The sequence below is a fragment of the Anser brachyrhynchus genome, assembly GCF_964034855.1.
Source record: "Anser brachyrhynchus genome assembly, chromosome: 1".
Classification (NCBI taxonomy): domain Eukaryota; kingdom Metazoa; phylum Chordata; class Aves; order Anseriformes; family Anatidae; genus Anser; species Anser brachyrhynchus.
In genome coordinates this window covers 115,265,591-115,281,843 of record NC_137694.1, presented here as the reverse complement: position 1 = coordinate 115,281,843, position 16,253 = coordinate 115,265,591, and the positions used below count along the sequence as shown (strand labels likewise).

At 42.1% G+C, this 16,253-nt stretch overlaps 2 protein-coding genes across 7 annotated transcripts in view; one reads left to right on the top strand and one right to left on the bottom strand.

Annotated features, from left to right (window-relative positions):
* Positions 1–2,875: 2,875 nt before the first annotated feature.
* Positions 2,876–10,479, bottom strand: LOC308178155 (carbonyl reductase [NADPH] 1-like). 3 transcript variants are annotated; one of them, XM_080556293.1, is made up of 4 exons: positions 10,354–10,479; positions 9,084–9,403; positions 5,737–5,844; positions 2,876–4,137 (listed from the first exon to the last, which is right to left on the bottom strand). In XM_080556293.1, the coding sequence occupies exons 2-4, from the start codon at positions 9,367–9,369 to the stop codon at positions 3,701–3,703; spliced, it is 831 nt and encodes a 276-aa protein (XP_080412419.1). In that variant the 5' UTR covers positions 9,370–9,403; positions 10,354–10,479; the 3' UTR covers positions 2,876–3,700. The 3 variants fall into 3 exon arrangements, with proteins under 3 accessions (XP_080412419.1, XP_080412418.1, XP_080412420.1); XM_080556292.1 differs by having other exon boundaries at positions 10,334–10,467; XM_080556294.1 differs by lacking the exon at positions 10,354–10,479 and adding an exon at positions 9,689–9,747.
* SETD4 (SET domain containing 4) overlaps positions 10,361–16,253 on the top strand; it is a 25,909-nt gene continuing 20,016 nt past the window's right edge. For 2 of the 4 annotated variants that reach the window (XM_080556238.1, XM_080556239.1), the window contains exons 1-6: positions 10,361–10,495; positions 10,926–11,028; positions 11,468–11,563; positions 12,528–12,565; positions 14,064–14,152; positions 15,314–15,743. In XM_080556238.1, the coding sequence (XP_080412364.1) occupies positions 10,959–11,028; positions 11,468–11,563; positions 12,528–12,565; positions 14,064–14,152; positions 15,314–15,743 (723 nt within the window). In that variant the 5' untranslated portion in view covers positions 10,361–10,495; positions 10,926–10,958. Of the gene's footprint in view, positions 10,539–10,925; positions 11,070–11,467; positions 11,564–12,527; positions 12,566–14,063; positions 14,153–15,313; positions 15,744–16,253 lie in introns of those variants that run through there. The other 2 variants (XM_080556240.1, XM_080556241.1) reach the window with 2 other exon arrangements.

The following is a 16,253-nucleotide window of genomic DNA, read 5'->3' as shown; positions in this document are numbered from 1 at the left end:
TTTTTTATATAGGAAAACACTTAATTGGAATTTTAAGGAAACAACTTGTTAAGCTAGGTATATTTCTTTATATTTTTATGTAAACTGATGTCAAACTCTCTGGCCATGTGTGCAGTACAGTTTTAAAAAACCAAACACACTGCACTGGAACCATAATGAATACAGAAGTCTGGCCCATACTACAGTCATCAGTGTCACAGAAGATCCAGAAAGAAATTATCTGGCTGTAATCCACTTCAGAGTCATAAAGGTTTAGAGCAGACCAGACCCCTAACTGGTTGCCCCCATACCTTTAGGGTCACTGGCTTTCCAAAGCAAAGCTCTGCCGAACAGCAAACCTTTGAAAGTGACGGCTGCGTTATTAACCAGCATACTTGTATGTCTGTAACTTCTCCTTCAGACAGTCCCAGGGGCCCTGCACACTGTCTATATCCAGTTGATACGGAAGCAAGTAGAGCTTCCATTCCCAATTTTGCTACTGCTGCCTGACTGCATCTTACACAAGCCATGGCATTGCCAAGTAAATGCCCCCACTGAGCTCTCACAATTGTGAAACCAATTCCTCTATTGTCCCATGTCACTCCAGTTACTGCATTGCCAGGCATTTTCTTCGGCTAATAAATTCCAGAGTAAAAATGGTAGTGACGTGCTGTAAAAATAAAAACAGTAAATCACGTGTAAAGGGTTTATATAGTAGAACAGGTCATTATTTTATCCTTTTCCTAACCCTTAAACACTCAATAAGCGTGCCAGAATCCAAAGCAACAAAACACTTCACACACAATGGATGTGGGAGAGAAGCAGGGAAGCAGCCTAAAAAAGAAATAAAAAAACGAAATGATGGTTGAACAATGCAAGCCCTGTCCAAAGGCCCAGCCTGCCATGCACGTTGTACAGCCTGTCCTCTCCTTCTGCTCTTGGCAAACAGCCCTCCCCTGGAAGCCTGCCCTGCACAGTCCCAGCTCTGTTCTCAGGACATGGCCCTCGCACCATTACCACAGGGGGCTGTGCATCTCCTGCCTTCCTGCTGGTGATCACTCCTGTGAACAAGCAGTATTTTCTGCCTCATTACTTCCATGACACACCTGTTTCCACCTCCCACCGCTGAGGTTGAGTCCGCACAGCTGCTTCTCCTTCCTCGAGTACTGCACCACTCAACCCAAAGGTTGTGGAAAGGTCTGTCCTCTGTTACTTCTTTCAGTCCGCCTTGGGAGAAGCCGTATTATTATCAATTTCACCAGAAAAAAATGGCATTTCTGAAATTGACTACTACACCATCTTCCACTTTTCTTCCTTACCCAGAAACAGGGTAAGTAGATCTAACACAGAAAAAGCACTGTGAAAGGGCTTAGTGTAAGAATTTGAAACATCTATAAAACGTTCAAAGGTAATTTGACTTGAATGTAAAAATAAAGCAAAACAAAACAACAAAAAACAAACAACAAAAAACAAACGATGAATTAGACTTAAGGAGGAGATTTCTAGAATGCAGGGAGATACAGGAACTGATCTCTCTTTGATGATGGATACTATCCAGCTACATTAAACTTACCTGGGATTCTTACAGTCTCGTTTTTGCAGAAACTGTATGAAAGTGGGGGTTTGGGTAAAGCTTCATTTGAAAAATTTGTGCACGCCAACTGGAAGGGCACGCAACTTTTGAAACTTAATGACATAAGTATGAAGAAATAGGTATGATTTTCCACTGCTGGATTATACCTCTTAAAGTTCTGCATAAGCTATTACTAAATCAGAACAGCCAGGTTTCATTTTTGCTGAGGTACCAGTGACACAGCTAAAAGAGCATAAGAAAGCCACGGTCCTTTCTGTTGCACATCAGCATGATAGTCAAGTTACTCTGTTAGCAGGATGACCTTTGGAGCTATGATACAGTAGGCAGCTTGTGGTTACTACATAAAACGCATTAAAAACTTTTTAAAGGGGTTTTGTAACTGATCTGCTGCCCTTAAACATCAGGCCTCCGAGATTTTTCTTCATGGAGAATAAATTAGCATGAGAACCCTTGGGGCAGGGGCAGCACTCATCCTCTTCAACTGACTTGTGCCAACAGTTCCATCTTAATGAAAAACAATAGCTACTGTGTCCTTTAAACACTGACTAATAATCACACCTTTGTTCTGCGCTGTTAAGCAATCAATAAAGCCACACACATTGTGCCCAGTGCCTAAGGCTTCCCTGAACACAAACCGTACCATGGGAAGCCAGTATAAAACCCAGTTAGCTAAGCCCCTTTGGCATCATCTTGCTGACTCCCGCTTAACAGAATCATTACCAATTTTTCACAACTAATGAGGCTCATAGGTATTTTTTTCCTGCTCTTTCAGTTACCCATAGCAAGAGGAAGAGGGTGGCACCCTCCTCCTGCATAGCAGTCCTGTGTGCATCTTGCCCTGCAGCAAAGATGGGGCAGGGCCTTGGAGCCCCCACCATGGCTTTTGTGCTGGACAAAACCAGATGTTATGAAGGCTGCAGTTACTGCCTGAGTCAAAACCCACTTTGCTCATACCTGCTGCAGCCAGCTACCTCACCCACCCCACACCTCTGCTGTGACATGCCTGCACCTCGCAGCTTAAAGTGCTGGGGCAACCCTTTCAAGGTTAAGCATTTGAAATACAATAACCAACGTTTAAACCCCCCCAAAAAATTAGTGCTCTACATGTCACTGCTTCCCCTATTTGTGATTTTGCTTAGAGGATGTTTTTACTCTGATAATTATGTGTATTTTAGCCCTATCCTATAATAGTAACATAGGATTCATAGTTCTATTTCTCTACTACACAGAGTACACTTGATCTGGGCTTTTAATAAGGAAACTTCTGACTGGACAATAAATGAACTGGAAGTTCTGGAGAAGTTTGCTATTATCAGTTCTGTAGTTTATTTTCTCTTAATATATTCCAAACATCACACATTCCAGCTACAGGTCTGGATGCAAAAAATTAAAGCCTATTTTTCAACAAACATCTATTTTAGTATCACAATAACAGAAGTCCAGAAGTAATCATTTATTGATGTACACATTAATAAAGCCCACTGGATAAGCTTTCCTATTAATGGTATATCAGTGCTATTTTTATTTTCACCTAATTCCATTTTGTAATGACAAGGAATTTTTATACAACAGTGATTCTGTTTGAGTCTGATTAGCTTCCCCCAAAAACTGGTTAGATTGTAGCTCTGAGAAAAAAAATCCTCTCCTTTAAGAAATCACATACAAACTCAAGAAGCACCTATGGTCCCCAGAAAGATCTGTTGCACTAAGAAAGCATAAGGCATTTGTCTCCTCATCTGACCCCCACGCCAGAGATACACAGGCTGTCTCAGGGGCAGTATGAGAAGTGAAGGGCTGGCAATGATTTAATGGAGACTAAATTCTGGTAAACAAGGTCAGGCACCTCAACATAGGTTAACGTGGTGTTGCCCTTATGTGATCTGGGCTGGAAGACCCCACAAATCAGATGTCAGGCTGCCCAGTCAGTGCTGTGAACAGAATGGACACTGCTGGAAGGCATCCTAGCATAAACATGGTTGGAGAAACACTGGAAATGTAACCCCCACCGTAATGACAAAGGACCCTCATGCTGCTGTGGAAAGGATGAGACTGCTCTGGGTGTCACTACTGAGGCACAGGCTGATCTACAGCCATATTACCACTTGCAAGGGTCCACAAACCGTAAGATCACCAGGTCTGAACAGTTTTCTCACTAACCAACTGGCCATGAGGGCCATCAGCATCAGAAGGCAAAAGGGCTAAGTAAACTGGGGTCTCAGCCCCTTCCTCTGGCGATTTAGGGGCCTTAGGACCTGCCATGTCTGTTCTCACCCACCCAGGACAGCAGGCATTGAGAAGGATGTGGTCACCTTTTCTTTTCTCATTTAACATCCGGGCTTGAATTCTGGACAAGACTGTGACACCAATTTTGGACACCCCATAGGCAGTATTTGGCCACCCCTCTTTCTCATGCACATTTTTCTTGGTATCTTCCACAAATTTTGTCATGAGCTCCACCAACTCTTCCTCAGTGATTGTGTTGCTGCGAAACTTCTTCTGTAGTTCTTGGCTGCAGTTTCCCAGAGCTGAGCTACTTGCCATACTAGAGACATTCACTACTCTACCTGGTAAAAAGAGAATAAAGACTGGTTACATTTATGCACACTAAATACACCCAAACTTGAAGTAGGTTTGCTCTACAGTTGTGTGTTCACTGCTTAAGTGAATACCTGTAAAATATTTTATATGGACTATTTCGCAGAACTTCTGGAAGATCAGTCTACTCAGTGTTCAATGCCTCTAGTGAATTCCATCACAAAGGGTAATTTAAGGTGCAAATCTGCAAAAGCTCTCTACTGAACTTCAGGTATGCTCAAGGATATAGCCTGTTACGGTCTGTAGGCACAGTCAGAGCAGTAAGTGGTTTTCTCATTTAAGGGCAGCCTGACTTTAAATACAGTCTTGAAATTCTGGTGGAAAACATTCTCAGTTCTGCAACAGCTTTAAGAAGGTGCCACAGGAAAATACCTCCAAACACCAGAATAATGCATAATACAGCAAAAGCAACCTAGTTCCTAATGCATTGAGAGCATCAGCTTGTTTATAAGATACCCCATGATCTACAAATCCCAGCACACAAAACTGCAGTAAGCTATTTCTCCCCTAGCACTGCAGCACAGAATGAACTAAGGAACAAATGCAAGGATTTAGACCTTAAAAGCCACAGAAATTAATCATTTTTGTTAATGACTTTATTAACATACTTGTTCTTTGCCCTTGGTACAAGGGACTAAATTGCTATTTTGTCACTCTTTACTCTCCCCCATCTACTGACTCAAATTCACTTCATGTCCTTTCCCTCCTCCCTATGGACTCAGAGTTCCCAACTTTTATCTCATCTACTCCTTTTCTCATGCAAACTGTGGGTGTACTTAGATGTCAGTATAGACTACACTTCACTTATAGCATCAAGCACTTACCTAAATATCTATGGAAATATCACACAATCACAAGTTTGAAAATACTGCTATTGAAAAAAAACCACCACCACCAAGCATAACAACTTCAAGAGTTTGATGTAGGGATTGGATCCAGATACCCTCCTTTCAAATTATCTGTGACATGTCAGCAGCATTCAAGCACTCCAGGTTTTGACAAGAGGAGCATTCCGTGCAGGATAGTCATCTGAGGAGTACAGATTATTTGCACGCTGCTAATATCCTTTTATTATTGATGCATCTGCCTTCTTTTATCCTGGTCTCCCTCCATTCTATTTACCATTTTTGGTGAAGTTTTTCCTCGAGTTCCTCCTGCTACCACCAAATTATGACAGTGTAAAGCATCTTTGATTGCTATTTATAATTACATCACTGAACACCTGCAAATACAGCAAAGGCTGTGATCTAGAGACAGACCAACAGCCTATCAAAAAGGTTTCCTCAGTTGCAAGGACAGGCTTATCGCATCAAACCCAACGGGAATACTATTTTTAGTTGCTTCTTTATCCTAATTGTATGATCAGAATGTTCTTTTAAAGCGAGAACAATTTATGTAGGCAAGTAGCATGAAAAGAATGTGTGTAAATTCTTCATTTCTTCTTGAGGGTGCCATGAAAATTCCACTTCAGACCAGTGTGCTTGAGACATGACAGGATTTTGCCAGTTAATGAGCACCAAAAAAGAAATCACATAGAACGATTTCTCTGCTTGTTATGTTACACTTACCATAAGGCTTCATAATAGGCAACAATTCTGTGCAAATATTCCTGGTTCCAAAAAAGTTTGTCTTCAGGGTAACCTCTGCTTGGACTGCAAACGGAGTTTGGTCATGAACTTTTTGTAAGAGGCAGTAGCAAGGGAGGAAAAAACAGAACAAAACAGAATTATACTACTGTTTGAAAGGAAGTTATTGAACTAACAAAAACAAACAAGTTTATCTTACCACTGTCCAATGACCTACCTACTCACATCTAGTTCTCAGAGTATGGGCTGTCACTACCACATCCAAGCAAACTTGGAGGTGCCCTCTCCTCTTAAATGCACAGTGCAGCACTTTACCAGCATCCTGACATATCTGGGGGAGGCGATGGGTAAGAGGGGAAATCAGAGAGCAAAAAAGATCCTGAATCTAGGATACTGCCACTGAAGATGCAGAAGTTAGACTACTACTCAGGCATTAAGATCCAAAACCAGGGCAGACAATTGCTTCCATATCCTGACTCATTTCTTGCTATGTCTTTTGGGTTCTCAGACAGGACTTGGGAGTCAGAGCAGTACAGAATTGCAACAAACACCATAAAACATTCTATAAAGAATGCAGGGATAGCATTTGCTGCAGTCCAAAAAAAAACCACTAGTACCAGTGTGATAAATCGTTTCCCTAAACTGACAGATCTGTGCTGACACAAGCACAAGAGTAGGAAACATGAAGCTAGGAAAGAACAGGGAGCTGACTTAGGTAATCGTATGGTGCAGTTCCACAGTCTGCTTAAGGCTGTGATCTCAGACAGAACTGACAGCTTGCCACCACCAGAAGTGGGGTAGGATGTGCCATCAGCTGATGATTTGGCTCAGCAATAAGCCATATGCTGTGCGCTCTCCAGCTTGAGGGGAAATAAGTTAAAGAGACAGCATTCTTCCTCATCTGCTACAGGCTCAATCTCTGCAGCGATAAAGGCCACCTACACAGAACAGGTAGGTCTTCACTTGGTCTCCATAGCCCAGACCTACGTAAACTCAGAAATAGTAACAGATCACTTGATGGTTAACATAGTTGTGGTTTTATTGTAAAACTCGGCTTAAATGACTGTAAATAAGTCAGTCTCAAGCAGATCCCTTGCTTACATTTAAAACAGAGATAAAAGCTGGACCGTTGCCTATTGCAAAAGCTGTGACAACAGGAGAAAAAACTAGAAGTCCACGCAATCCAAAACTCCTGCTTCCATGCCTACTCTGCAACAAACTCCCCTGCCCTCAGAAACCCACCCATTTGTCAAACAAAATATATATCTTGTAACATCCGATTGATATGCCCTCCCCTGACTTAACAAGCGTTACTAGAATGAGTGCTTTCACAGAAGCTCATCCAGAGGACAAGTCACAAGTACACAGTCATTTCATACAGGGACATTTTTGGTGGACTAAGGACTTCGCTGGACTACCTGTAGCGCAGCACAACAACTGAACAATAAATTCAATTTAGTGACAAATCTGATCTTTGTCAGACAGCAATAACACATTTCTACAATAAAGAAATGAAACCATAAATTCTGGGATGGCAGCAAAAACCAAGAAAGCAAGAATTAAAGCCAAAATACGAGATAAGGATCAGAGCAAGTTATTATACCTAGGTGTAACTCTCTAACCTCTGTTAGATACTTGCACAATAGCAGTTACAGATAAGAACTGTGATAGAGGAGCCGGTCATATGACCTACTGCTGACTCACGGTGAATTGTCAGCATGACAAAAGTCAAGTTCTAAGCGCCTGGAAGCAACTTATGAATAGAAAAATCTATGCTGTTGTAAAGGAATTAACAGAAACCTCACTGCTCACGCTATTTTCACCTATTTGTGGATGTGGTGCTTTAGGGATACGGCTTAGTGGCAGACTTGGTAGTGTTAGGTTGACGGTTGGACTTCATGCTCTTAAGAGTTGTTTCCAATCTAAATGATTCTGTGATTTATCTGTCCAGTGTCTATACAATAATATATCTGAGATCTCTCACAGATGAGCTCTAGCCAATCTTGCTAAAGTGATTTCTGGATTTTTTGTTTCAGCTGCCCAGGTATCCACCCTGGTGAACGCTACGGTCGCTGCAAAGTCAGCAAGGGGAAACACACACTGCACTTCAACTATGGCAGTTACAGTCTAGTCTAGCTCAAACACATTGTCACTTGCAGGTTGAGCTAGGGCCCTGATTATGAACTGAAGAAATGCTGGTCTGGAGACCTGCAGGCTTTTTGTGCAATAACCTTGGACAGAGATGCAATAATTTAACCACTGCTGTTAAGTTCTAGCACTGCTCTATTTGTCCACACTTCAGGATGCACTGAAATTGTATTAAGAGTTGCCCCTTATTGAGCTGATCGTCAACAGAAGCAATCTTCCTGCAGAGTACCAAGCAAAATGTAAACAGTGACTTGACTTCAGAACACCCTTGCTACATTCCCACTATGTAAGAAGCTCCATCTTCAGCAGCAAGTGAGGATTAGTCCATACTACCTGACAGGCTGCCTTAACCCATACTGTGAGCAGATGAAACAGTGCTTATGCTGTGCTTGAACAGTTAATGTCCTAATTACAGATCAGGCAAAGAGATTAAAAAACAGGAGAGCAAGCTTTTACTGGCAGGGAAATGAACTAGTAGTCATGCCTGTGATTTGCTCCATCTGGAGCTAACATGATTCTCAATTTGTTTTTATAAATATCTACAAGTAGAATGCACTCTTCTACCTTACAACTGTGGTGCCTTCCTTACTTTGTCTACTAGATGAAAAATTTCAACTCTTTCTCAGCACAGCAAGATTTAGACTAACTGTTCTACAGGTTAACTGAATTGCCCGAGAAAGTTAATGAGAAGTAAAGGTGACAGGAACACCCAGAGCTGAAGGTTCTCCTTTTTATCAACTGGAACTCCTGAGCAGATAATGCACAGAGCAAAGTACAGGTCTCGTGAAACACAGAAAACTCAGATCCCAGAGGAACATGGCCAACTTTCATACCTATAACGGACTGCCATAGGTCTGATGAAACTCACATGCACCAAGGCAACAAACCCCTCTGCTCACGTGCACTGTGCATCTAGAGTATTTGCACGCTCTGTACACGATGCAAATAAAATCCAGGGACGCATCTTTACATACACAGTTAACTCATCAGGTGCTGAAAGAAGAGCTGTTTCACATTGCCCTCTCGTCATGCTTGAGATAGTAGGCAGCTTGCCCAGCCAAAAAGCAGCATGGTGTTGGCACAGAAACCCCATAAAAGCTTTATAAAATCCTTCATGCATGTACCATCCTTCTCCATGTAACTTTATACCACATGAGTAACCCAGACGGTCTGCTTCCTACCTTTGAAAGCTATCCCTGCATTGTTAACCAGCACATTCAGACCTCCATATTTCTCCTTCAGGAAGTCCCGCAGAGCTCTGATACTCTGCGGATCATCAATATCCAGCTGGTGGAAGAGAGGATGCAGCCCTTCCTTCTGGAGCTTCGCCACTGCTTCCTGGCCACGTCCGGGGTCCCGGGCTGTGAGGTACACATCCCCTGGGAACTGCTTGCACATAGCCCGCACAATTGCGAAGCCGATCCCTTTGTTGGAGCCGGTCACCACAGCCACGGGCACGCTGGACATTGTCCTCTCTGAATGTACACTAAAGCAACAGTAACTGCAAACAACAAAGAAGAGAAGTTTTATGCTCTGATGGACAGAACGGATATCTAAAAAAGGATTAAGGATTAAAAATCCCATTTAGAATTTCTCTTTGAATTATGTAAACCTACGTTACAACTATACATTAACATTAATTTAGTGAACTAGCATGAGCTATTAGCAAAGAACTATATTTGGTGTTAAAAAGTTTTAACTCTGCCACTGGCTGGACTTTATTTTAAAGTCACTAGTCTGCAGTGCTAACTTAACTTTTGATAGTATTACAGCCTTTTGGACATACACCTTATAGAATGACCATTTCCTTTTTTTCAGGACATTCAGCTGGTTCAGGTCAAGCACTGATGAAGTCAAAACTGAAAAACCTGGGCTGAAAAATACAAGAGGAGCAGCTTGATCCTGAAGCACCAAGCAGAACTAATTCTAGTGTTTTCAGAAGGATACAGGGACCACGCATTGCCCTCATACAACTTTTCTTCCATTTAACACATCAGCTAGCTTTAGATACAAAGTACACTTTAGAAAACCGCTCTTCTTACAGATGCGGCACATGAAAACCTGCATTTCACTCATATAAGCGAGTTTCAAAAGCAGTTTCTGTCCACTTTTAACCGCTATTCCCTTCCGAAAGAGCTTGCAAGTAACCACGAGCAGGCACCTAGCAGGAATAAATCCTCACCAGCTCCCAAAAAACACCTACATCACGCCGGAGATGTCGGACAACTCATGCCCAGCCTTCCCCCCCGCTTCGCTACCGAGGCCCCGCTGGCCGCCTACCACCTCCCCAGCACCCCTTTTTCGCCCTAAAATAAAAGCAGAAGGGATCCCACAAGCCAAGACCAAGCCCAGGTCCCCAGGAGACGCCGTGCTGGCCGCAGGGCGAGCCCGGCAGAGAGACCCGAGGGGCGGCCGGCGCCCCCCGACCCACCTCTGGCTCCGCGTGCCTACCCCGGCCCCTCAGCGCCGCGCTGCAGGAGGTTGACCTGGCCGCCCGCCACACACCGCGCTCCCCAGGCGCAGGCGCACGTACTTAAGATGGCGGCCGGGGCCCCGCCTCCCGCGGCGGGCAGGGCCGGTGCGGGCGGGCAGCGTAAGGGGCCGGCGGTGGCGGCTGATTTAATCCCTCATTGCAGGTGGGCTGGAGGCAGCTGGGTGGGTGCCTGCGAGGCGGATGGGTGACTGGGGCAGCCATTTTTGGCTGTTGATTTTCTATAACTCTAATATATTTGCTGTTTGGAAACTGAGTTTTGTGTACGTAAACACCCGCGTCTCATTTGCTTTAGACAGTTATGGCCATACCTTGGCCAATGTGAGGCTGGAGATGAAGGCTTTCCCTCTTCTCTCACCCCATCACCCACCCTCATTTATGGGTTTGCTTGTAGTACATTTGCTTAAGTTTAAAGAGCCGGTATATTCAGCAGAGGCTGGTCTGATTTTTCTTATTGAAATGAAAGAAACATGCAATATTTGAAGTGGTCATTTAATATTTTTATTTATTTATGTATTTTCCCTAAATTTAGGCTGTCTGAAAAAGGTGAGATCTGTTTCTTAATATGAAGAGAAACAGAGGCCGGACAGGTCGAAAGAGAAGAAGAAAACACTTGCAGGGATTCATGCATGGAGGTACTATCCCTAGAAGTACTGCTAAATAATTGTTTATCTAGGTATCATTTTATGGTGCACATTTCTCAAACATTTTTGTATTTTGCAAATAGCATTCAGATTTTTTTTTTCTGTAGAAATATTCTAACATTGCATTCCCAGTCAGAACCTGGTGAATATTGTGAGCTCTGTTTTCTGGTTGATGGGAAGTACCATGTTATTCTAAAGTTCTTTGTCCCTTGACTTTGCTGAATAACTCCTACGATTCTGAGAGCTCCCAGTGCCCAGAGGCCCAGAACTTAGCAAGCTAGTTCAAGGGGAGCCTTTCTTGCTATTCTATTATGCTGTACTAAAAAGTTGAAAATATATTTTTTTCTGAACACACAGTCAAATTTTTGTATTTGGTTTGTTTTACAATAGAGCACTATTTTACAGCATTAAACGTCTCTTTCATTTTCAGTCAACTGCAGTCACAAACTGGAATATATTAAACTTAAGAAGTGGCTGAAAGAGAGAGGGTTTGAAGACAGTTATTTAAGACCAGCACAGTTCTGGGGTAATGTTCTAATTATTTATTGTGGTACATATTTCTGATTAAGAATGTTGTATTCCTACTTTGGCTTTGAATCACTCACGTTAGCAAAAAAAAAAAAAAAAAAAAATGCAGCTACCATTAGTCTTTTAAAGACTTTTGATAAGTGCACGTTAATGTCATTTAACACAAATAAGTGTATGTGGAGGCCTGAAATACTGTAAACTGTTTCTTATATAGAAATACTTTTCTGTAAAGCTCTGCTATAGAGAGTTCTCAGGTATGCTGTAAAACATGCAAACCTATGCCAAATTCCTTGTAGAAATTGAGATTTTAAGTGTTAATAGTACAGTTTTCAAGAAGAAAGTATCATGTCAAGTGTTTCCAGTATCAGAGTCTAACCGTGGTATCATTTCTTTACCTTTTATTTATCTGTGCTAGTTCAGCAGCGCTAGTGATACAGATAAGTAAATGATTTTAGAGGTCAGAGTCATATACTACTGTTTACAGTAAAGATACGTACCTGTATTTTTTCTCTTCAGTTAGATAGTGTTTCAAAAACTTTTGCAGTATTGAAGAGAGAGTAGAGAGGGTAGTATGAATCAGAGAAAAATATTGTAAATAGAAATTGTAAAGTGAAGTTAAAACTTTGAAAACAGGGTCAAGAGCCAATGGTGAAAGATGTGCTTAAAGAGAATTGGGGAAAAGGAATTGAGTAATTTCTAGAACTGGACAACAACTGTTGCAGGGGTGCAGGGGAAGGGCTTTCTCCAGGTCCTGAAAAAATAGTGTAAAAGTAAAAAGGGAAATAGAGTAAAAAGAGAAAAAGAAATGTGGTGTGTATCTAGAACAATCTATAATTGGCTTTTTATGATTTTTCAGAGAGGTATATATTATTTTAGACTTATTCCTTGTGGGCCTGTAAATTTATTGAAGCTTACCATAGTCTTGTATTTTACTATAAACATTCTCTTTGTTTCTGCTTCAGATACAGGAAGAGGACTGATGACAACAAAAGCTCTTCAGGTTAGTAATGTTGATTGTAATGCAGGAGCTTCTCTAGGTTCGTTAAATTGTAATCATTTAATCATAGAATATGACTTCTGCAACAAGAAAACTCAAAATTCCAGACAAGGTGTTTGTAGTCCCTGTTGTAAATGTAATTTCTAGCCTAATACCAGAAATTGTAGTGTTGTCCTATCTGCAAAATTACATTGTATATACCCTGAGGACTCACTGGATGAGGGCATTACTATACTCATTTACAGCAATTTAGTATGCAGTCTTATTTCAATTTAAGGCAGTCAGTGGCTAACTGAAAACAGAAGAGCAGGCCCATTTCTTGCTGTGTGCATTTTTCCTCAGCCACTGGCTTCTAGAAGTTTCCTTGCTCTTGGGGTAAATTGCCTCAGGAAGCTAAACCAGGAGAAGACTCTCTCTTTCCTTTGATAGATTTGCTCCTTGAAATGGCACACCTTGGTTAGACTCCGTGGTACAAAGGGAGCAATGGCACGTCAGGGAGGGAGATGGAGGGAGGGGGTCAAGGCTTTTAAGCAGCACTTGGCGTTAGATTATCTTAACCATAATGTGAAACCACAGCTTTAATCACCCTTCAATGGCCCTCTTCTTTGTTGATAACCAAGTAATAAAAACGTAATTTCGCAAACATTCCCAGCAGAAAAGGTGCATAATAGCAAAAATACCTTGACCTTCAGATATTGGCATAGCAAGACTGATCTCCAACTGCAGAGTGCCTCTCAGAAAATAGGTTTGTTGGAGAAGTTTCCTAACTGGCATGAGAATAGTATATCAAATATTGGGAAATCAGACCCAGAGCCTTTCGTGAAACAGAGAATACAGCAAGAGATAGGAAGGAGATGCAGTGGAGAGTCTGTGTGGAGAACAGCGTAGGTTCTCATGCTGGCTCAGCGTATGTTCCCAGGGCCACAGCCAGCAGTTGGAGCCAGAGGTTTGGATTATCCACAGTGCTGGGAGTCTGCAGTTAATAAAATGAGAGCTATACTCAGCTATACTTGAACAGGATAGGGAAATACAGGAGAGGAATGGGAAGAGGAGAGTATTGACTTATGTCCTCTTGCTACAGGGATGGACATGTACCTCTCAAGCTAGGAATGAAAGCTAATTTACACACACGGCAGCTTGAACAACATCGGGGTAGACATGACCTTACACATCCCTACTCCATGCTGCTCTATTGATAGAAGAGCAGGTGTTTGTGAGATCATTTATAAAATGTATCATAGTACAGAAGGTAGTGATGCTGAGGAGCCAGGCACCAAACTGTTGTGAACAGGTGAGTTTCTGCAGGAGACAGTTCCTACTGGTTGCAGTCATACTCCTTCCCTGGACTGTGACTGTCTTAAATCCATGTTAGTTTCCATTAAATTCAACATCACATCTGATTGCTTCCTGTCATTAGTGTTTTCTGGGTTCTCTCTTCATGAATCACATAGTAGATGAGCCATTTACACTTGACCTTTACATTTTATTTTTTCCCTCAAAGGCAGGGGAACTGGTTATTTCATTGCCTGAAAAATGCTTACTCACCACGGACACTGTCCTTAACAGCTGCTTAGGAGAATACATTATCAAGTAAGTGAAAAGTGACATGGCAATAAAGGAAAACTTTCTCAGCTGACCCCATAGGTTGCTCAATAGTAGATGAATCATCCTAAGTGGTGATAGAATTTTGAACTGCATATTCTAACTTGTATTTTTTGTGTACTTTCCTGCATGTGGAATGCTCAGATAATCAGCTAGGCGGAGTTGGAGGCATGGTACAGGTTTGAACTTGACCTGCCTCTAGAGCCATCTTGGACCTAAATGCTAGTTATGAATGGTTTCTTAGAAATTTGAAAGTATGCTTCAATAGAAGAAGGGGAATAACATGAGGCAGCAAAGCAATCACCTGAACATAGCCTTTTAGAAAGTTCAGGACAAAGGCCTATGCTGGATGTTGAGTTGAATCATAGAATCACAGAATGGTTTGGGTTGGAAGGGACCTTAAAGACCATCTAATTCCAACCCCCTGCTAAGGGCAGGGACACCTCCCTCCAGACCAGGTTTCTCCAAGCCCCATCCAGGCTGGCCTTGAACACCTCCAGGGATGGGGCATCCACAGCTTCTCTGGGCAACCTGGTGAAGTGCCTCACCACCCTCAGAGTAAGAACTTCACCTTTCTATCTAATCTAAATCTACCTTTTTTTAGTTTAAAACTATTATTCCTTGTCTTATCACTGTGCTCCCTGACAAAGAGTCCCTCCCTGGCTTTCCCGTAGGCCCCCTTTAGGTACTGGAAGGCCGCTCTGAGGTCTCCCTGGAGCCTTCTCTTCTCCAGGCTGAACAACCCGAGCTCTTTCAGCTTGTCTTCACAGGAGAGGTGCTCCAGCCCTTTGATCATCCTTGTGGCCCTCCTCTGGACTTGCTTTAATAGGTCCATGACTTGCTGTAATAGGTCCATGAGTACTTGTTATCTATCCTAAAAAAACAAACAAACAAACAACAACAAAAAAAAAAAAAAACAGAAAACAAGAGGTGAACCTGAAATTTTTGCCACAAACTGACTTTTATAGCTTCTCAATAAAATGAAGTCAAAAGCCCCTTTGAAAGAATCAAAAAGACTTGGAAATTAACTACAAAGAAGTTTAAAATAGAAGTTATTTATAACATTTCAAAGAATTAAAAGATAGACAAAATACTACTACATCAATTTCCTATCTCACCTCTGTGTATCTGCTTTTTTATTTTTAATAGATGGAAGCCTCCTGTATCTCCTTTGATAGCACTGTGCACGTTTTTAGTAGCAGAGAAGCATGCTGGTGAGAAATCTCTGTGGAAGCCATATCTCGATGTTTTACCAAAGTCATACACTTGCCCTGTTTGTTTGGAGCAAGATGTAGTGAGCCTTCTTCCCGAACCTTTAAAAAATAAGGCTGAGGAGCAGAGAACAATGGTCCATGAATTGTACACGTCTTCCAAAGCTTTTTTCTCTTCCCTGCAGTCTTTATTTGCTGAGAACACAGGAACTATTTTTAACTACAGTGCCTTAGAGTGGGCTTGGTGCACTATAAATACCAGAACAATATACATGAAACATTCCCAGAGGGAATGTTTTTCTCTTGAGCCAGATGTTTATGCATTGGCACCATATTTAGATCTGCTAAACCACAGTCCAAATGTTCAGGTAAGAGACTAAGAATAGATCACTTAATTTCTTGATATATGAATGTACTATCCCAATGCAGTATACATTTATGTGATGGATTAGGAGTGTCTGGAGGTTAGCAAGAGATCTCATAGTGGGGAAGTTGTCTATCTGGACGACACCTGCAGTCTGAGTATGCGTGGTTCACATGTACTCTGGAGGCTCTTACTCAGTAAAGCAGAGGTACAGGGGGAGCTCTCAATTTCTGGCTGAGATTTGCTTCCAGGGTAGCTACTGGGAGGAACCACTTGTAAATATAACCCTACCCTGCTCTCCCCACAGGCTCAACTCCTAAGACAATTCTTGAGTTACACAGTCCTTGGGTTACTTCACCTCTGGCTGAAGTTTCTAGGTAGCCTTAGGAGAGTGTACAGAGCAGTTCTGCCTGGTGACAGAGATGGGACTTTGCCAGTGTATTTCTGGGACAGCATAAAAGTGGTTAGCTCCACATGAGGCCACTTTTATTTGGGGCTTCTGTAATAAGTCTAC

Coding starts and splice junctions, on each gene's coding strand:
- LOC308178155 (XM_080556293.1), bottom strand. CDS start 9,369: ATGTCCAGCGTGCCCGTGGCTGTGGTGACCGGCTCCAACAAAGGGATC. Junction 5,845..9,083: donor TGCAGGGATAGCTTTCAAAG/GTAGGAAGCAGA, acceptor TCTTACAAAAAG/TTCATGACCAAACTCCGTTT. Junction 4,138..5,736: donor GCCTATTATGAAGCCTTATG/GTAAGTGTAACA, acceptor TCTTTTTACCAG/GTAGAGTAGTGAATGTCTCT.